General features: G+C 30.2%; 2 protein-coding genes across 4 annotated transcripts in view; one reads left to right on the plus strand and one right to left on the minus strand.

Moving 5' to 3' along the window:
- Positions 1-8,585, plus strand: part of LOC111675211 (angiogenic factor with G patch and FHA domains 1) — a 23,528-nt gene extending 14,943 nt beyond the window's left edge. The window contains exons 3-11 of one of the 3 annotated variants that reach the window (XM_046953891.1): positions 6,041-6,177; positions 6,256-6,372; positions 6,666-6,701; positions 6,828-7,236; positions 7,334-7,494; positions 7,552-7,882; positions 7,947-8,118; positions 8,192-8,297; positions 8,361-8,585. In XM_046953891.1, coding sequence (XP_046809847.1) covers positions 6,041-6,177; positions 6,256-6,372; positions 6,666-6,701; positions 6,828-7,236; positions 7,334-7,494; positions 7,552-7,882; positions 7,947-8,118; positions 8,192-8,297; positions 8,361-8,525 — 1,634 coding nt within the window. In that variant the 3' untranslated portion in view covers positions 8,526-8,585. Of the gene's footprint in view, positions 1-6,040; positions 6,178-6,255; positions 6,373-6,665; positions 6,769-6,827; positions 7,237-7,333; positions 7,495-7,551; positions 7,883-7,946; positions 8,119-8,191; positions 8,298-8,360 lie in introns of all 3 variants that reach the window. The other 2 variants (XM_046953892.1, XM_023435940.2) reach the window with 2 other exon arrangements.
- Positions 8,586-17,260: 8,675 nt separating this feature from the next.
- Positions 17,261-22,575, minus strand: part of LOC111675243 (putative uncharacterized protein DDB_G0277255) — a 54,827-nt gene continuing 49,512 nt past the window's right edge. Inside the window, exons 7-8 of the mRNA XM_023435974.2 lie at positions 17,830-17,954; positions 17,261-17,721 (exon numbers count right to left, since the gene is read on the minus strand). Coding sequence (XP_023291742.2) covers positions 17,590-17,721; positions 17,830-17,954 — 257 coding nt within the window. The 3' untranslated portion in view covers positions 17,261-17,589. The remainder of the gene's footprint in view (positions 17,722-17,829; positions 17,955-22,575) is intronic.

Raw genomic sequence — 22,575 nt, forward strand, 5'->3', positions numbered from 1 at the left:
ATATATTATATGGTCGGAAAATTATGCCCTTCTCACGAACGGGAATTCTGTGTTTGCTGTATAAAATATGCTAAGGACATCAAATTTTAAATATTAATGTTTAAATAGAACAAATGACTAATAAAAATTTCGTAATAATAAAAATTCTTTTATACTGATATTGGTGGCCACTTCCAGGTCTCTGTAGGCTTCCAACCAACTCTATCGATTAAAATTTTGATCTAGTTTTTGCAAGTTTAGGTAATTACTACATTAATGTCATGTATCAATGTTTAAGGAATCAGACATTTCTCTCTCTATCAAATTTCAACACAATTTTTTGATATGTTGAAAGTATTCTTATTCGTTAGACGATTAACTCTATTACACAGTGCAACACGAAAAAAAAACCATAGACGGACACCACTATATGATAAAAGACCAAAAATAAGTCTTCCAGTTTTGCCCAAAGTCATGCACTTTTTTAGTTATAGGCCCCCAAAGATTTGGGGCCTCGGTGTCATTTTTGAAAAAAGTGAGCATTTTCTCATATCTTGCAAACCGTTCGGAATTTTGATTTACTCTCTGAGGAAATTGTTGCTCTTATCACAAAGAACCAAAATTGTGAACATATAAAGTAAAAAACGTTATCTTCCTAGGAAGTTCATATGTCCTAGAAAGTTGTTAATTGAGATCTTAGGTACATTTTGTAGTTAACTGTTTTCTTAAATTTAAAACGGTTTGCTACTTATAAGCCTGAACAAGGAAAAAACATTTAAAAAAAATTCATTTTTGCGATTCTGATCATGAAGATAATTTTTTAACTTTATATTTTCACAATTTTGGTTCTTTGTGGTAAGAGCAACATTCCCTCAGAGAGTAGATCAAAATTCCGAGCCTGAGAAAATTATCACTTTTTTCAAAAATGACACCGAGGTCCCAAATTATATAATTAGATAATTTCTAAGCTTTGTCCAGAAAAGCAATCTCTCACCTTAACATGTACAGTTTCACTGTACATGACTGCAATGTTCATATAAAGAATCTAGCGTGTGTCTTTAGAATATCTAGGCTAATCAGAGAATAGCGGATATATCTCAATAGGATGGTGCACATAACCATATTAGGATAACGCTAATATGGGTCTAGCTAATGAATTAATGAAAAGTCACACATCGAGGTTTACTTTGCTTCCATGCTGTCAATAGAAGATTGCTTGGCTTGTTTTGTAATATACGATTTTAATTATTGTTGTATTAAAAAATTGCGTAAATTGCAAACGATGATAGAAAATCACCTTACAAAAAAAAAAAAACATTTTACATCATTAAGCCTAACTCAACAACAGGAAAAGTAATTACATAGAATTATGTATATTGGAATACGCATGCAAAATTGTACTTTTAGAAATAATTCCCGTATCTATTATAAAATTATTAAAAGTTCTATCAGATTAGTGTTGAAATAATATAATCTGATGATAACCTATTTGACCTAACAATCACTTAATTAAGGTTTGTACATGCATACATATTTCTAATAAACTATCAATCGATTAAACGTCAGAGCCGAATAATTGAAAATAGTTCTCAGAGTACATAATTAATTTATTTTATTAAAAAGTCGTAAATGTTTTTTCTTACTTTCTTACTTTCTTTTATTAAATTTTGTAAAAAATATAATTTAGAAAAATGTTTCTTTATCACTATTTACAAATAACAGTTGTGGAAACATTTTAATTAAGTATTTTGTTTTTTTTTTTTTTTTTGTTTTTCGTCAACTATAGATAATCTGAGCGATAACTGGTGATTTGATTAATGAAGGTTTATCAAATTAAAGTCAATTAAAAAAACACTAGCAAATATTTTAATACTATACTTTGCAGACTTTAGAATTTAAATGTATTTATTAATCATTACTATTTATTTAATTATAAAACATATGTTTATACATACACCTACATACATATATAAATATTTATGTACTAAACTAAGTTTTGTTGTTGCTATTTTCACATTAAGGTGAAATGTTTCAAACTAAATACTGCAAATTCAAATAAAATGTTAAAACAACATACCAAAATTAAACTATTGTATAGTAACAAGAATAATGAATTTAATTTATGGCCTTTTCTTTGTAATTTTTTAATTTTATTTAAATAGTTTAAAAGGTGTAATTTCTATTTATTTTTAATATTTCGTTTTTACGTTTGTTTACATTTCTTTATAAAATAATTGTAAATGCGTATTTATTCAAAACGGTAATCGTTTAATGTTGTTTTAACAAATTGTTAATGGTCAGTACTCGTACCTGTAATAAAAGATACCACAATATATTGGCTAAAAAATAATTCAAAGAAAACAAAGCAAACCTTAAAAAACTTATCTTTATTGCAAAATTATTATTACATTAGTTTAACCTTCAAATAGAACATGCATAGGGTTTCTCGCTTGGTAAGCATCGAAAAAAAAAATGCCAAGAAATAATCTTTTTGATTTCTGATTCACAACAAATTGGATTAAGAATCCATAAACATTTATATTATACGAGAATAATTACGTAATAACAAAAACATGTGCCCTATTTTCCACCTTTAGAACCGCTCTGGATTGGTTTATGCCCCTATTATGGTTTACAACTCAACCTAGTTGAGTTGAAATTGAAACAACTCAACTTATTTTGGTATTATGAATTACAACTAATTTCAGTTGTAATTGTGTTGATGTTGCCAACCTAAATAATTTTTTTGTCACAAAATTAAGTGAAAAGTTTATGAAATTCCGTAAATGACAAATGTAAATCTTTTTATTGTTAATTCGTTCAAAAATCAGTGATTAGTGAAATTTAATTTTTACTTGCATTACAAAATCAGTTTCAGTCTGTCTGTGTGTAAATCTTGTGCGCATATTTAAGATAATTTTATGAAATTTGGCACATACTCTTCTTACCCAAGGACGAACGCTATTGAAATCGGTCTATTGTTTCGCCTATCCCCCATACAACCGAACATGTTAAATGTTCGTCAAAGCCTAGTTTAAAACAACTTTAAATGTCACTACCGATTTTTGTAATGATTGGGCCTCATGGCTCCCCTTCAAAAATGACCTAAATAAGTAGACGTAAATTTCTATACCGAAATTTGTAAGGATAGGCCCATATTTACTCCTATCTCATATGAGTCATTTTGTAGAAAAAAATGTTACGAAATTAAGGAAAAACCAAACAAAATTCGTTATTATTTAAAAAATAATCCACATTTTTAACACACTGACTGGTGTATTTTTATACATATTTCATAGGATTTAAAAATTAGAATAAATAAAATTTCACTATAGGTGAAGTGGGTTTAAGCGTTCTAGTTCTTATATAGGCAATTTATGGCAACATTTTGATCATGAAAGTGTGTTAACATAAATATTGATTAATAAATGGAGAATTCTGGAGAATTTTTTAATATTTCTGCTCTTTAAATTTTTTAATTATAATGTTAAAAATAATAAATTATGTTTTTTAAATTACTAATTTGATCCCGCTTTTGCATAAATGTTTGTAAAATTTTAAACATTTCTTGGCAACAAATTATTTTATTATAATTTGGACTTTTTCTTCACGATAAACATGAACTTATGTAGAAACTAAATTTTATTATTTTTTTGTTAGACTTTTTCTCCGACATTAACTCCCGTCTGTGGGTAAAAATAATCTAGAAGAAAACTTACGATAAGGTTTCATGGAGGGAAATTTCAGCTTTCAACTATATAATTTTTTTTCGAAAATCTCATTTTTATACCCTACACCACTTTAGTGGGGAGGGTATATTGGCTTTGTGCTGATGTTTGTAACGTACAATAATATTGGTCCTATACCTACCTTAAAGTATATCAATCGGCTCAAAATCATTTTCTTAGTCGTCCGTCTTAGTCTGTCCGCCCATGTAAACCTTGTAATCAAATAATCTTCTATTGTCCCTGGGAAGCCTATTTTAAATGATTTACATCGGTCCATTATTTCACCTAGCCTCCATACAACTGAACCCGCCGAATAGGGCCTTTAAGTTCATAATTATGTTTAATATACTCACAACTCGACAAAAAGCTGCAAATCCAAGTTCTAGACTTGATGACACTCACGAATTCTATAATAATGGGTACTCATGTGACCCAAGCCCCTATGAAAAGCTCGAATCAAAATTTCACCTAAATGTCCACAATTTTATTCAACAATAAACGGCTTAAGTATGTAAATCTGAGTCAAGGTACAATTCAACTTAAATGCTTTATTATGGCAACTAAATCACATTTTATTTTTGTAAAAGTGTATGGTCGGCCTCGCTCGACAATAATTTCTTATTTGTTAAATATTGAATTATCGCAAACCTTCTCCATAAAGCTCAATGTGCATTGTGGATTATGTCCGCTTCATGGGGAAAATGTGAAATGTCGCTCGACAATAATTTCTTATTTGTTAAATATTGAATTATCACAAACCTTCTCCATAAGGCGATAATAGCTGAAATCATGCTTTTCATATTGTGAAAATGTTCAGGTACATTATAAGAACAAAGAAATTCCAAATTAGAAGTTTTCATACTAAATTCTTAGGTTCTAGTTTATTATTTATATTTAAAGTCTGCAACACTGAATTTCTGCATTTTTACAAATTTTTTATTTCCTAATTCCTTGTTTTATTTATAAATTCCCCAAATAGTAGTTTTTTTCATAAGGCGAACTAAAAACTAAAAATTTTCCGTTATTTTTTTGTAAATGTTGAATAAAAAAATCTGTTTATAGGAAATCAAATTAGTTTGAGTATTTGAAGCCCCTATACATGTAATTTGACAACTAAGTAACTCTGGTATTAAGTTGAAAAAAACAACAATAAATATCTTTAGATGTATTAGGTGAATAAATCTTTTTAAGACCGCACTTAATCTCTTTATACAACAGTATTATTACAATTTTTTATAGTTTATTTTCATTACAGTTGTTGTAGTATAAAATTTTGTTATTTTCTCTGATTAAAATAAAAGATAGATAGATTTTTTTAAATTCTTATCAGCTGGCTTTCTGAGTGATTTTTACACATTATGTACATATTTTTCAAAAATATATGAAAATAAAAATACATTTGTACTGATCATAAAATTTGTTTTCTTTAATTGTTTAACTAATTTTTTTATTATTTTTATTAACCTCTTTAATACAAAATGTACAGTAGAAACTTTATAGTAGTAATAATGGATAAAATTAAAAAAACAAGAGTTTTATATTCGACTGTGCCGGATCTTATATACATTTCACCATGGTGTGTTAAAAAAATTCGGTATGAAAAACTCTTCTTTCAAATCACTTACTTCGGGCTGAACATATTTAATTTCATGTTTTAGAATCAATATTTAAAAAGTACCTTAAAAAAAAACAATAAGTTCACGTTTTCCGCTTCTCACCTAATTCCGACTCTACATACTTAATATTATGTTTCTAGGTTTAATATTGTAGAAAATTCAAAAAGTACCTTTTGCAGAACGAAAAAGTACCAAAAAATTCCGATCGATTTGTTCTCGTCTAATCCAGAATATACATACTTTATTACATGTTTCTAAGTTCATTGTTATAGAAAACTTAAAAAAGTACCTTTTGAAAAACGAAAAAGTGCCAAAAAGTTCAATTTTCCGGTTCTCACCTAATTCCGAATCTACATAATTAATTTCATGTTTCCGGGTTCATTATTATAGAAAACTTAAAAAGTATCTTTTGAAAAACGAAAAAGTACCAAAAAGTTTCATTTTATATGTTCTCACCTAATTCCGAGTCTACATACTTAATTTTATGTTTCTAGGTTCAATATTATCGAATATTCAAAAAGTACCTTTTGAAAAACGAAAAAGTACCAAAAAGTTCCCTTTTATGGGTTTTCACCTAATTCAGACTCCACATACTTAATTTCATATTTCTAGGTTAGGTTTGATTCAGAAAAGAGCTTAATATATTGATTAAATTAAAATTATATAGTTCAACTAAAATTAAAATTATCTAAATTACCTTTTTTTTAATGTTTTCAGTTTCTGCTAAAGATGCATTCAGTTTTGTCGACGAAATGAGACAAGCTGCTCAACAGGCGCAGAATATCAGCAATTTTATTTATGAACCAACATCTGGTCTATATTACGATCAGAAATCTGGTTACTATTATAATGCGGTATTTAATTAAATTGGAAAAATAAAAAATTATGATCTACATTGAATCAGGAATATTAATTATAATTATCTTTTTTAGGAGTATGGCCTTTATTACGATGGCAATACTGGTTGTTATTACAGTTATAATCAGGAAAAGAATTGCTATGAATTCCATTCACAAGTTCAAGTACAACCTACAGCTTCAGCGAAAAAGGTGAGATTTCTGTTAGCATAGAACGAATTATATTTAGATCATTATTACAACAATTTTTTAATATTTTAAATAAATAAAATCTAAAAATAATTCGGCTGTTTTTTTTCTAAACATTCTCATATTTTATTTGTTTATAAAAATTCATAATTAATAAAATATATATTTTTTATTAACACAGTTTTATTTTTACAATGACGCAAATTATAATTTCTTTTTACTACTTATGTATTGTTATCCTCCAAATGTAATATATATTACTTGTCTTGTTACTCGTTAATTTGACTTTGTTTCAGGATTGCAACGTTGATGACAACATGTTTGAGAATTACGTAAATAATTCACTTTTAAGTCGTTTTTCAAAACTTTATATAGACCGAATGCGTAAAAATGCATTAGGTAAGAGTTAATGACCAGAATGTTCGATGAAAACGCGGATTTCTTTTCTACTGTTGCAGGAGGACGAACATATTGATGCGGATGATGTTGACGAAGTTGTTTTCGATGAATTTGGTGTTGTGACGGATCGCGAAAAACTAAAGAGGCTGCGCGAAGAAAAAGAACAACAAAAGCAGGAAAAGGATCGTAAATATAAAAAGAAATCATCGAAGAGCAAGGATAAAGACAAGGGACGTAAACACAAGAAATCTTCACATAAAAAACGCAAACGTTCTAAGAAACATACCACATCTAGTGGCGCTGATTCTGGTAGTGAAGATACCGATCGAGAGAAACGTACATCTCGAGTAGATTTTGAAGATGGAGAACTTTCCACTTCTAGTTCGAGTAGCAGCTGTGATAGTAAAAGCGATTCCGAAGATGAAAAACGTAAAGTGCCCATATTTAAGAGCAGTGGAAGATTCCAAGGTAACATTGTTTAACTGATAAAGAAAAGAAATTCGCGTTAAAGAAGAAGTTGGTGAATTATTTAAATTTTGATGATTGTTTGTTGTTATGCTTTCAGATATTGCCAAAAAGTATCCCCCTTCCCTTCGAATCGTTGTACAAGAAACTAATTTGGATGACCTAAAAGTCGGAAATCTTAGTTTGATTACTTATAAGGGTGGAAGTCTAGGACGTGAAGGCAATCACGATGTAATAATACCAGATGTCAATGTTTCAAAGGTATTAGTCTAATAAATATTTAACCTCAATCTATATTATATTTAAGTGTTCATTTAGTTTCATTTAAAATTTACCTATGACACAAAACAATCAACTTATAAATGTGTCGATTTGGGATCCAGGAATGGTACCATTCTAAATGGTACACGTATGTCGGCCTCTAAAACAGAAAGCGAATCATATGACTTGGTCCACGGCAGTGTCATACAAATTGCTCAAACAAAACTCCTATGTCACATACACGAAGGCAATAGTACTTGTGGTTTGTGTGAACCGGGTCTCTTAATAGAACCGCAACAACGAGATGTTTCATCTGTATCGACTGTGGTACTTTCTCATAAAGAACAGTTGAAGAAAATCCAAAAGAAATATGGATTAGAAAATGAAAGTGAGCTAAAAATTGTAATGCAATTATATTTTACAAAAATTAATGTTTCGATTTTATTTTACAGAGTTTGTTGACTCAAAACAAAACTCTACAGGTGGAAATGCGGGAGCTGGAAATAGTGCTGGCAGCAGCTCTAAGAATAGCAAAAACAGTTACCAAGATCGTGCTGCTTCTAGACGTTTAAAAGTCGGCAGTAGTACAGATAAAGAGAAAACACAAACAGCTTCTGTTGATACGTAAGTTTAATCGACTATAATATAAATAATTTATCTTTAAGCATTTACTTACGCGCGAATGTTTTTTATTTAGTGCAATTTCAAGTGATAATAAAGGGTTTAGAATGCTTTCTAAATTGGGTTGGAATAAAGGTGAAGCTTTGGGTAAAACCCAGGAGAGTGGAGGTCTTTTAGAACCGGTATTATTTTTAATATTCTATAATTTTACATGTTTAATGCTCTTTTGTTCGCTTTTTCCTTAGATTAATGTTGAGTCAAATTCTGGTCATAAGGGTCTCGGTTGCGATGACCCCACTGCCGGTCTGACGTTAACTGTTTCGGACAAAAAGAAAATAGAAAATATGAAAAAGACCAAGGAGCGCTATGAAAAAGCGGATATTTTTAGTAATATTTATGACAGCAGTTAAATAGGAAGAATTTTATTTAAATACATATGTAAAAATAAAACGTTTTATTTGTACCTTAAATACATTAATTTTCATGTAGTTTAAAGAAAAACAATAAAATTTTGTACTCAATAAATAAATACTTGCTATCGATATGTAGAAAGAAACAGCAAATTGATTCCAAAAGTAAAGTTGATCTTACCAAACAAACTCTCTGCGAAATGAAACAATTATTTATTTGACATTCACTTTTAAATTTATTTTCAATAAAATACAATAAAACTACATGCTGTTAACAAATGTTTTTTTTTTAATATATCGATATTAAATTTTTTGCTATTAAATATTTCTTTAATTTATTTATTTTTGTAAAGTGTAGATATTTAAGATATGCTATCAGTCATATTAGAAAATGTATTACAATATGGGGAGAACTGATTATAAATTTTAAGACAAATGCATACACACATCAATTATTAAAAATTATTTATTTTTCAAATTTTTGTAAGTCGATTTTATGTTTGATTTTTTAAGTTCAATCATTTTATTTATAAGTAAAGAGCATATTAAATATTTTTTATTGATACATACTAGTCTCAGTTAGAACCCATATTGTTTTTAATCGTATTGTTTAATAAGTATTTTGTTACATCAATGGACATTTTTAAATTATTGTTTATTATAAATTTAATTTTTATATTGTTATAATTACTAATTTATTTTTATTACATATAAGACTCATTAAAACTCTTTAAAATGGTAGAGTAAATACTCAATGAAATAATTAGAATGCAGAGCACCAGGACGCTTAAATTAGGTTAGATTACCACTTGATAGCTAGCAGTATACTAATAAACATTAAGTTTGCAACAAAAGTTTTGGTCGCAAATACTAAGCACAAAAAATATATGTATTTATAATATTGTTCATTTAACTAAATGTACAAAAGAAACTTCATTTTTCAGTGTCAGTTAATAAAAAATTAAGTTAAAAAATTTTATTATAAGAAAATAAGCATTTTTAAATAAACAACTTATTTGATATTAAATTAATCGTTTTTTAGTTTATATTTAACATTTATTTAAGCCTCTTTAGATATGTATGTTTATTATTTGGGTAAGAGCCCGTACAATGGGTTGTGTACCAACAAAAATGTAAAACTATATGTAGTGAAAACAAATTTTGATCTTATGTTCGAAAATAATTACTTTACTACCGCTCACTTTTTAGACGTAAGAGCAATATGCTCACGAAGGATTTCGAGTAAAAAACTAAATATTGCAATTATTTGGTCAAAATATTATTTTATATTGTTGTTCAATTCTAATACCATTTAAGTTTTTTGCACAATAAAAGTATTTAAATCCCGCTTGTTCGTCTAATGAAGTTCTAAGCATAATTAATCCAATATTCTATGATCTAGATCCTAATATATCTTGGGCGTCAGAACTGATTTGATGAAAAAATTCTGAGGCCAGATTCGGATTTAGCGCAGCTAAAAGTATACTTCTGGGTTAAAAATTGTATAGCCTGTAATTATTATGCAAACTTTATTTGGAATGTTTTAAGTAGTGTAAACTTTAATTGGCAATTTAAATTATGTCGAGAAAATGTTTGTATGATTTTTCCGAAATATAGAGATTTTATTCATAACTGATTTAAAGATTTTAAAATTAAAAAAAAATTAAATTTTAAATACATAATTTTTAAAAATAAAAAGAATATACACAGAAAAAATAATTCATATATGGAATAATTTTTGAAATAAATTATATGAATCAAACATGATTTTTTTCCAAAACCATTTTCATTGAGAATAGTTCATAAAATATATGAATTTGTACATGAAAGATTTTTTCCGTTTTTTGCTAATTTTCTTTGATTTTCATAGAAAAAATTGCAATATATATTCGTTACCTATTAATATCTTCCATTTCTTAAAGAATATCACATATTAGCGAGATTATATGATAAATAAATAAAAATATTGGAAAAAATATGAAATATAATAGAAAATAAAGATAAACATCCATTCTTTAGAAAATTTTGCAAGTTACGCGCACATTTCATTGATTTCAATCTAACAATCATAAAAAAGAAAACATTTTTTAAAAAATTGAAAAATATAAATAAAATTTTTAATATTTTAAGTCAAGGCTTCTAGATTATGTTTAAAAATATGAAATTGAAAAATTCATACAATTTGGGAACTTATCCTTTAAAAATAATATTGTGATTCAATACTTTTTACTGATTTATTTAGATGGAACAAATGTTTTAATTATTCACTTCGGATGCCACGTGGAATTTAATAATTTTAGTTTTTATAGAAGTCCAAAGAATAAGCATTGAATAAAATATTATATTAAACTATGCTCGTAGCAGATTTAAATTTGTACGTATTTATACGTAATGACTTCTAATTATCGTTTGCATTTTAAGTACATACTCCAATAATAAATTACTCATAATTAAATACGTAAGTACTATTATATTATCGGGGAAGTTTTCCAGTTTTTCCTACCAAACGCGTCCCCGGGTGGCGAATAGGGGGTGGTGATGGACTATTTGTCTTCCTCCAGTTTTAGTTTGACTCAAGCTGAGTCGAAGACGACCACGTCGGCGAAGTCAACCTCGAAGGTACGGGTACCTCAAAAGAAGCCCCGAAAAGAGAGGCTAGACAGTGGAAAAGCAATCTTAAGCCAAAGTTGCCAGAAGAAGACACCGGGACGATCTCTGCTATGTAGTTTACGATGCCTGTCGGATTACCGTACAGCCAAAATTCCAATAGACCAACAGGAAGGTGCCGATTGGAAAGGCCTCGAAAAAGACACTAAAATACCTAAGACTACTGATAACGTTAAGGAGTCAAATTCTAAAAGCGATTCAACAAAAGAAGGTGCTGCTGCCCTCTCCAAAATTGGAGAGGAGCCTAAAGCCTGCCACGATAAGGACACTAAAACACCTAAGACGATACCCAAAGTATCATTAGCAAGTACTAGTAATATTGAGGAGTCAAATCCTAAAAGCAGGAAATCACTCACTCGCCAGAAGACAGCAGTGCTGTCCAAAATTGGAAAAGTGTCGATTAAAAGATTGCTCTTCCTAAGCGTGATAACGACACCGCAATGTCATCAATGGTACCCACTGCATGAATAGCTACTTCAGGTAACCCGGAGGAGTCAAATCCAACGAGCGGGAAGGTGATCACCAACAATTTAAATGGATGACAATGACTGAGTTTATCCAAATAAACCTCCATCGTAGTGAGACGGCTACCAACGCTCTGATGGCTAAAATTAACACAGGTAAGATACATTTATACAGGGTACAGAGTCTCGACCGAGAACATGTATCTTATGTCATAAGAACTTATGTTTTCTCCTCTCAACAGGATTATCCACATCGGATGCAACGGTGCTGAAGCAAGGTCGTGGCAACATATACCTAGCATCTGATTACCTGCCTTTTGATTCTTCGGCACTTCCACCAACGTCGGAGCTGATGAATCTGGTCGCAGAGGCACAAAGAAAAAATAAGAAAATTGCAATAAGTTAGTACAAACACCAACCGCAGAGGACAAGCCCTCATGGATTTCTTTAATACTAAAGTCTTGATCACATCGAACTTAGGTAATAAAGCTACCTTCGTCAATAGAATCGGAGAAGAAGTATTAGATATAACTATAAGAAGTATTAGATATAACTATAAGAGCTTATAAACGAAATTCAGGATTGGAAAGTTTCGGACGAGCACTCCTTTTCTCACCATCGGTACATAACATTTAAAATACTACGGCGCCCCGAAAGCCGATAAAGTTTCATAGTAAGTCTAAAACTAATTGGACAGTGTTCGTTTGTCGTTTGTCAACACTTTTCAATGTCGAAATAAAGAGGACATAGACGCCAAAGTAGAAATGCTCACAAGTGCCTTAGTTTAATCTTTCGAGGACCCTGGGACATCCGGAACCTTGGCACGACTCTTCGCAAACTTTTTAACCGGGCACGGCGTAAAAAGACCACAGTATACTAGGATGAGTATCGTAGTAAACTTGGTGAATACAAGAAAGTTGTTCGTAAAGCCATATAAGACTCATGGAAACTTTTCTGTGAATAGGTAGACAGCGTAAATGATGTATCGAAGATAAAAAATCCTATTCAAAACTCATGACCAACCGGAATCTATGGTCGATTACATGGGCAGGAGGGTGGAGGATATGGAGGAGACAACGAAACTCATAATAGACTCCCATTTCTCGCCCGGTATATTGAATAACATAGATTAACCGATATTGAATGAAGGGGAGGCTAACACGGAAATTGAAATTACATCTGATATGGTTAAAGAAGTAATAGAGAGCTTCGCACTCTATAAAGCTGCAGAGAAGGATGGCACTTTACCGGCACTCTTACAGATAAAGGCAGGACTGATTTCCGTACATCTGTCTCAGATGTTTACTGCTTAAAATTCATATATACCCCTATTAAATGGCTGGATGCAGGGGTAACATTTATACCTAAGCCAGGAAAACCTAGCTATGCGACACCTAAGTCTTATCGACCGATAAGACTTTCTACTTAAAACCTTGGAACGGATAGTCGATACCTAAATTTTAAGCAAAGACCTAAAATTTAAGCAGAATGCTTACGTAAAGGGACGATTTGAATGCAAACTATATACACTGACGGTATGCATTTCAGGCGCCACAGGGTGTCCTTTTGTCACCTTTACTCTGGGTTACCGCGATTAATAGCCTCATAAGGACCCTAACCAAGAAAGGACTAAGACCTGTCTGCTATGAAGATGATGTCGTAATACTTTTAAAGGGAAAGGATCCAAATTACTTGTGTAGAAGAGCTGAGGATGCTCTGAATACGGCCTTGAGCTGGGCTCAACCAAGAGGCCTCAATGTTAACCCGGCAAAAACGAAAATCTGTCTTTTCACAAGAAAGACAAATATTTCAACGTATACTTTGCTTCCTGGGCAAGAATATACCAGTGACAGATAAAGTTAAGTACTTAGGTGTAAGAGGACAGTATCAACAAGGCACATCGGTGTTAGGCGATATGTAGGAGAACTATAGGCATGATATAATAGCGAATATAATAGCTTTAGAGGGAATGTAGCTCGAGGCAGTTAAGCTGACAAACGCAAAACTATTCGACGCAACAAAAGCTGAACTAAAAATATAACAGTGAAACTCTGGAGCACTTTTTTGCCGCTGCCAGTTATTCGTCTAAGTTAGATCCAAGTATCTTGGAAGTGTTATTATTCCGAAAATAACATTCCTGACTAACACTGATTGGAAGATTCTTAGGAATTACGTTTAGGAAACTGAGTTTCTGAACATTAAAAAAATTCATTCAGTTCCCTTTTTTATGATAAGGAGCGCACAACAGGCCCGATTGTAACCTAGGTGTATTTCTTCGGATTTGATGTAGTATTAATTATATTGCCGTTTTATTTGGACATATCATTTGAGCGTGCTGTTTTTACCAGCTTTAATACCCTGTTCACAAGATGCAAATATTTTTCGTTCATTCTCATTCAACCCTCAATTACGAACTGAATTTATGATTCCCCATACAACAAGCTGTACGTAATTTAGATTGAAATACCTACGAATTAAGAATGAATAAGTGTCATATCTAATTTTGTATCGGATATTTATCATAATAAGCTGTTAAATATTTTTAACAGGTTTTGGTTCCACTTTTGAAGGATGCTTCTGCGTTTAATTAAAAACCTAGCGCCGTTTGCTAATAACATTTCATTTAATTGTTCTTCATCGTCACCATCACCTTGAAAATGATTTATTTAAATGTTAACATGTAATTAATTTAATTATTTACTTGAATACGTTTTTAATTAATACATACGTTTAATTGAAAATAATTGTAATTTTTTATTATTGTATTTTCCTTTATCACCTGCCTCAAATTTGAAATAGTACACTAATTTAAGAAGGTTTCTTACAGCAGTCATATTTTTTCATGGTATTATTCTATATGACTTTATGAGGACCGTGTGAAACCTCTTAATGTAATAAACGAATTTGTAACTCCATATTGTAAGTACTTATTAAATAAGTTATTTGTAAGCGACAGTGTTGCCAGGAGCTTTAGAAATAAAAGGCTAAATCCGACATTTAAAAATGCCGGAAATAGCTAAAAGACTTCTAAAATAAGGCTAGAAGAAGCCTAAATGTTTATACCTTAAAAGTCTGTATTAAGACTAGTGAAATAATAATATCCGTACATTCCCGACTATTAACCAATTTATTCGAAAGTTCTAGAATGACACTAGATCCAAAAAGACCAAATCTCATAGAATTTAATTTAATTGTTTATACCATTTGCCATATTTGTCATATACTAAGAATAATTTTCTGAGTCGATTTAGCCTATCTGTTCGGCTTATAGACCGTTTGACCATGACGCAATGTGAAAAATGTAAACATCTTTCTGCGATTTTAAGTCGAACACTTACATATAACTGAACACATAGGGTTATTGATTTCATAATTATGTTTAAATATACCTGTACCTTGAACAAAGCCCGCTATTTTTTAATTGTCGGACGTCATTTGGGCAGTGTTTTTTTGGATGGGTCTTATTATGCATCATAAGAATCTAAAATTAATTTGACTTATACCTCATTTACTTGTTCGAAAATTTTAAACAGATACATTTCATAACATTCACTTTAATTATAATTAAAAGCTCCTCCTAACAAATAACACAGTGTGACAAAATAAACGAAAATTTAAATACCTGGGAATTGACACTATTTTTCTGAAAGGTGGATCCGAGTAGAACAAGAATATATTTTTAAAATTTGCAAAACACCTCCAATATCTTGAGTTACAGGTAAAAACCCGCTTTTTCTACCTTTAAGCACTTAAAGGTCAGTAATTTAGTGGAATCTGAACCGATTTTAAGTTTCTTCACTGATTGAAAGCAGAAATGAAATATATAACGTTTAAGTAACCTGAAGAGACATATGTGCATTTCATCAGCAAACATATTTTTTATTGAAGTTTTGCACCGTTATCCAAGTTTGGAGATATTTTTGAAAGTATTTTATAAAAATGTACCTAAGATCTCAATAAACAACTTCCAAGAACATATGAACTTCCTAGGAATGACAGGTAAGTTACAAAAGTGAAAAGTTTCCTGATTTTTTTAATTTCTTTTGGTTTTTCTTTAATTTAACATTGAGATACCTTGCAAACAAAAATAATTAAAAAAGTATTAGTATTATGTTTAAAATGTTGATGGAGCTGGATATGCAAATCGCACTCTTTTAAGTTGTGGACGCAAATAGTCGTCCGAATCTGACTTTGATTTGGAACTTATGATGTTCACAGGTACGTTGCTTCCATCTTCTTTTCATACAGAGTGATAGATGCATATTAATGTACTGAACACGAGAAAAATTAAATATATTTTCTCTACCAGCTATTGCAAATCCTGACCACAGTAAAATTTTTGAAAAATAAACATTTTCCAATTTTTTGAAATGGATCTCGAATGTTTTGATTTAAATAATTTAAAAAATTGTCCACAAAATGATTTTTAGTGGGTTGGAGAGTATTTTGTTTTCGTTTTTTATCGAAATTAATGTCAAAATTGTCGTAATTTTTAGCTCATACAGAAAAAAATTCCAAAAATTGTTAGTCAATTTCGTCATTTTTTGAAATTTATATACCCCTTATAATACAATAAAAGTCGTTTTCAGGATCAGAAATACACTAACAACAATTAAACTACTTTTCCCGCGACAAGCTTAAAATTGCGCAATTTTTGACACACAATTCGAAAAGATTGCAAAAAAATGTTGAACATATTGTACTGAGATCAAGATTTTCAATCGCAGGTAGGGAACTGAAAAATTTTTCAAAAAATATATATATTTTTATTTTTCCTTCACTGAAACGCATCGTTTTAGAGATATTCCTCCTTAAAAGTGGTCCACGGAACACCCGAATGTTGAAGTATAGAAAAAACAAATAAAACTAAAACATCACTTTTGCGACTTATACCTATCATTCATAGGAAGTTCTTATCTTATAGAAAATTGTTTATTGAAATCTTAGATATTGTTTTCTTAAATGTTGAACGGTTTGCTACTTATAGGCCTGAACAAGAAATAAATAAAAACAAAAAATTACTTTTGCGATTCTGATCATGAAGATAACTTTTTTGACTTTATATGTTCACAATTTCGGTTCTTTGTGATAAGAGCAACAACATTCCCTCAAAGAGTAAATAAAAATTCCGAACGGTTTGAAAGATATGAGCTTGAGAAATTATCACTTTTTTCAAAAATGACACCGGGGCCCAAAATCTTTGGAGGCCTATAACTCAAAAAGTACATGACTTTGGGCAAAACTGGAAGACGCGGTTCTTCTTATTTTTGGTCTTTTATCATAAAGTGGAATCCATTTATTGTTGAATAAAATTGTAGACATGTAAGTCAAATTTTGAAGGGGGCTTTTATAGAGGTCAAATGAGGCCCTATAATTATAGAGTTGATAAGGGTCATCAAAGCTAGTATGGAACTTGGTTTTGCAGATTTTTGTCGACATAGGAGTATATTAAACATAATTATGAACTTAAAAGCCATATTTGGCGGGTCCAGTTGTATGGGGGCTAGGTGAAATAATGAACCGATCTTAACCATTTTCAATAGGCTTCGTTTGATTATAAGGACGGATATAGCTAAATCTACACAGAAAATGATTCTGAGCCGATTGGTATACTTTAAGGTGGGACCAATATTATTGTGCGTTACAAACATTAGCCAATATACCCTCCCCACTAAAGAGGTGTAGGGTATAAAAATGCTAAATTTAGCCTTAAAAAAAACTTGACTAAACTGGTAAGTGATCATGGTAAGTAATTATTTTCAATGTCATCCCTTGTTAAAATAATATGCTAAAATGCTAAGAGAAATTTACTACTATGGGTTTTTAGATTTTTTTTAACTTATTACTTTTCAATGAAAGATTTTGTTGAGTATAAGTTTTTCTCTAAAAAAAAGAAATTTTAAATAAAAAAAACAACTCCTTCGAGGGCATTTTTAATGACAATCTCCAGAATACTTAACATCTATATAAAAACCAGTGGAACAGGAATCTTTACGCATTTCACACCAAGAATTGTAAGTATGATTATTAACACCACAAATTTTTCCTTCTTCATAGTGGGGGGACTGTAAATAAATAATAAAAAAAACAGAGAAATAAAATTTAACGAAAGGAACACATTACGTACATAACATTTTTTATATCGTGATTATCAATTATTATATGTAACATACCGATGGACGTCTTTTGCGTGAACATTTGTAACGACATGAGGTGCATCTGGGTTTGTGTGTTAACAGGTCAATTAGACAAACTTGTTTAGGTCCACAATTAATGTCATCGCAAGTAACTTGATCTTCTGAAAATTTTAAATTAGCAAAAATTTGTGTATTTTAATTCATATTTTGTATTTGATAATTTAGATTTAGATATTTTTATTTTTAAGAAAATTGCCTTTATTATAAAATGTGCCTAAGTGCCTTGAACCTTAAAAGTTATAAGTTCTCATTTACTCCGAAGTTTAATATCATAAAAAAATTCTGAAGAACGAAAAAGTAACAAAAAGTTCCCTTTTATAGCTCCTCATTTACTTTTAGCTCGACATACTTAATTTTATTGTTCTAGCCAATAACAATATACAGCTTAATTCGTGTTGTTCTTGCTCTACTTTGTGTTTATAAACAACCACGTAAAGAACAAAATTTACCGTTGACGTTGCTGTGTTGCTAATTAAATATTTTTATCTGAGCATGTACCAAAAATCCTAATTTTTAATGGAACTTTTAAAAGTTTTGCCGGATTTGCTCACACATACCTCCGTTATTTATAGACCGATTTTTCTGATTTTAAATAGGAATCGTCTCGAAAGCTTGTCTGACAGTATGGCCTAATGGACTCCGATATCTATAAGGACACGAAATATACATATATACTTTATGTATACTCTCCTTACGAAGGTGAAGAGTATAAATATAACCCACTTTAATTCAAAGCACTAATGACGTTTTTCGGGAATCGATCCACAATTAACCACCTTACTGTAGCTGGAGTGTATTTATTTATGTATGTAGTCAGGCATGATATACATGGAAAGCCATTTTCAGAACTAACGACGTCGAAAATTGTCATCAATAATATTATTAGCCTCTCGATCAATTGTACTCCAAAACAAGATAAAATTATAGTATAAAAAAACTCCCTAAAGCTTAATAAATTTTTAGTAAAAAATTGTTTACAGGTTTTTTGTCTTTGTATTAATTTGAGGTAAAGTGTTTTTATACGTTTATAGTCTGTTTTTATACATTTGAAAGCAGTTGCATAATTTAGTCGTAAAATTAACACAGATCCTTTTTACTGATAATTATAGACATAAAAAATAGCGATTAAATTTTATGTGTCTGCCATATTTCTAAACCAGTTTTAATAAAAGTTGTCAGTATCATAATTATTGTCGTGAACATCCTCAATGACAAGGACATGGTCTAACACATCGTTAAAATATTTGTAAGATATTTTTTTTAATATTTATACATATTTGATTGCATTTTACGTGTTTTTTTAAGAAAAGAGTGTTAATTAATTAATTAGCTTGTTGTTATTGTAGCACTGATGATCTAAAATTTCTATATATGGGAGAATCCATGAGATGTTTATACATTAATGACCTTATAATAAAAACGAACTACTAACTAACAAGCTGCTATCTATCCTTTTTGGGAATTTACACACATTTTTTAAAATTTCATTCATATATTTTCATAAATTTTGGACTCAATGTCCAACTTTATTTCAAGCTACATAGAGGAAGAAATAAAAATACACGCCTGGTACCAAATTGTTTAATAATATACGTTGTCAAGTTTATACATACAACACTATGTTGTCGCAATATAAATTTTTTACATATGCTCTGTCTAAGAGTTAACAAACGTGGTAAGCTCACAATCCGTTGTCAATAGTGAGTAGTGCGACAACGTATTGTTGCAATGTTGACAACGTAGCGTTCAACATTGCATAGTGTTATCGCACCTATGTATATGCTTGACAACGGTTGTTATTATAAAATTTGGTGTCGATTTGAAACCAGTCGTGTTTTCACTCTATGAAAAGCTCACGAAGTTACTCTTTTTTCAAATGGCCTTGTATTCTCTTCCATTTCAGTCTAAAATTCTGCGAGAAAGTATCGTTTAATTTATATGCTGTTAAAAGATTATCAGTGTCAAGACTATGTATTAACGTTGTTCGATTTTGTTTTACAGATGGTGCTTTAAGAGCGTTATAGCTGTCGTTTAATATATGTTATTAACAAAATAAACAATAATACACATTTTTATTTGAGCTGAAGCTTTAAGATTATAAAAACCCGCCCTTAGTGTATTTATCTTAGTCGTCTAAAAATTCATGCTCCATGATTAAAGCGATTTGTTGCAAACGACACCTTACAATTAAAAGTAAATTTAATTTTGCAACCAGTGCACACTCGTGCGCACAGTAAATCCACATGTTGATTGGTGTCCAAAGCAAACAGAGCTTAATAAAGGATTTCAATATAATGTGCTTCTGATCGAGGTATGTTTAGATCTAGTGTTGCCAAGGTAGGTTAGTTTGTGAGGGGAGCTTGCAATCGTTGTGATATTCTTAAAATTTTTCCATCCTAGTTTGTGGGTATTTTTTAATTCTATTGTCTCAGAAAATAATCGGTACTTTTAATTAGATTTGTTAGTAAAATATCCCAGGCAGCTGTCTTATTTTACAGTTTCGGTCAAGAGCGATGAGTTAACTGGAATTATTTGTCCATTTTATAATTAAATTAAATTTCCTGACGATCAAGATATGTACTAGCAATAATTGTTTAAAATTGTTCCCAAGGAGAGTGTTTGCAGATCATTATTCTCTTGTTAGAATTTTGATTCAAAAATTCTATTAAAGCATGGTGTTTATAATCCGTCTATTGCCTTATATTTGGTCTACTAACTTCTTGTACCTTGTGCAAAATGGAAAGATGTGATTTGGTTTCCAACGCATTCCTATTGAATTATAGTTCAGAATATATCCTATGGCCGCTATGTTCATCCAGTTCACAAACTAAGGTTGAAGACTCTATCTAGTTCCGAATATTTTATTGTTAGATAGAAGAATTTAACAGGATTTTTATTTATAACGAAAAACCATAATAAATTTATATATTTTTAAAAATAAATATTTTCCCATTAAATATTCTATCCCAGGAAAAATTGTATTAGTTCTACAACAAGTTCTAGAACACATGATTTTAGCCTGAACTCGTTTTCTTTTCTATTTCAATAAAAATAAGTTTATAAATTAAAATTTTTTTCAATTGATTCCAAGAAGTTGTTTCGGAACTAGTATGCGTTCCATTAAACTAGTGCAGTAGTAATGTATAGCTAGTTTCACAGAACTAGTTCCTTGAAAACTATTTAGAAGTATTTAAGAACCACAACAATATTCTAAAGAATGGTTTCCAGAAGTAATGGCGACACTACTAGTTCCAAGGCTGTTGTTTAAGAATCTGAAGTGGTTCTGTTTTCCTGGAATGTAACAGAATTTTCAAAACTCATTTTGAGAAATTTGCATATACGAATTTAAATTATCTAAAGTTCTAAAAAGTACTAAAAGGAGATGAAATATACAATTTAACATACACTGGCAACTCATAATTTCAACCAGTCCAATTGACAGACAAATGTAATGCATATCAAAAGAATAAATCGTAAAATTTTATTAAGTAAAACCAGAGATGGTTTCAATTCCAGTAGTTGGTAATATCTGTTATTAATGGTTGTAAAATACACGGTCTTACATGTGCTAAACACTGACGCAACTAAATGTAGAATATAAATAAAAAATAGGCCTCAAAGGAATAATATACATACGTTCTTAGTAATTTGTAGTTGCTACAAAAACAGTTGGTGTATTCAAATTAATTAATATCCGCTTAGAGGAGTTGGACCATTCAAGATTAATTTAATGCAGTCGTATTAAAACCAGAAACTGCAAACCAAACAGCAGCAGACGAAATGAAAAATTAAAACATTTATCTATAACAAAAACTAATTATTACATACAAATTTGTTCTTATGTATGAACGCCATTTTAATATAATATGACCAATTTTGAACCCAGTTATATAAATTGACTGATTTTCAATTTTTTCAAGTTTTTAAACATATTTGAGACTTTTTAACAGAGAAAAATCACCTTTATTTAAAATGTTATATCATCTGAAAATCCAATATGTCGAATGAGAAATATTTTGTAGATATTTCTAAATTCTTCGAAATATTTACACCTGAAGCTTAAAACATCTAGTTTATTTTTATAGTTTATTTGGCACAAATTAATTTTTCATTAAATATATTGACAGCTTCATTTCTGAAGGGAGTCACTTAACAGCTTGATTACAATTAGAACCGCAACCGCTGTCGACAATGAGTTTTCATACATTTCGGCATCAGATTATCCCGACTGGTGACAAGAATTCGTTTACATACGCAATATCGCTGTTGAGCTTTTTCCACGTTTAGAGGTTTCATACGTGTAACTTCCGAAATAAAAAATATTTTGAAAGAGCAGACCTATAAAGTGTTAATATACATACATTTATATATTGCTCAATACAGACCCGCACTTACTAACGTATAAAAGTATGTATAATTCGAAATACATAATTATGTAGAGAACTTGGTAATTTGGGGCAATGGATGTAAGAAGAATACGTAAGAAAAAACATAAGAAAAGGGCAGACAATCAAATATATTATCAACAAGCTAACACAACAACGAATATGTGTAAATATATGTATGTATATGGACTGTACTGAGTCATAAATTTGTAAGATTACCTTCATGTTATAGTGCAACAAATTAACGAACTACTTATTACACATATACACATCCACATGAGCTCATCTGACCGGTATTGTGTAAGACAAGTAGCATTCATACTTGTGTTATTGCGAT

Source organism: Lucilia cuprina, chromosome 6 (genome assembly GCF_022045245.1).
Source record: "Lucilia cuprina isolate Lc7/37 chromosome 6, ASM2204524v1, whole genome shotgun sequence".
Classification (NCBI taxonomy): domain Eukaryota; kingdom Metazoa; phylum Arthropoda; class Insecta; order Diptera; family Calliphoridae; genus Lucilia; species Lucilia cuprina.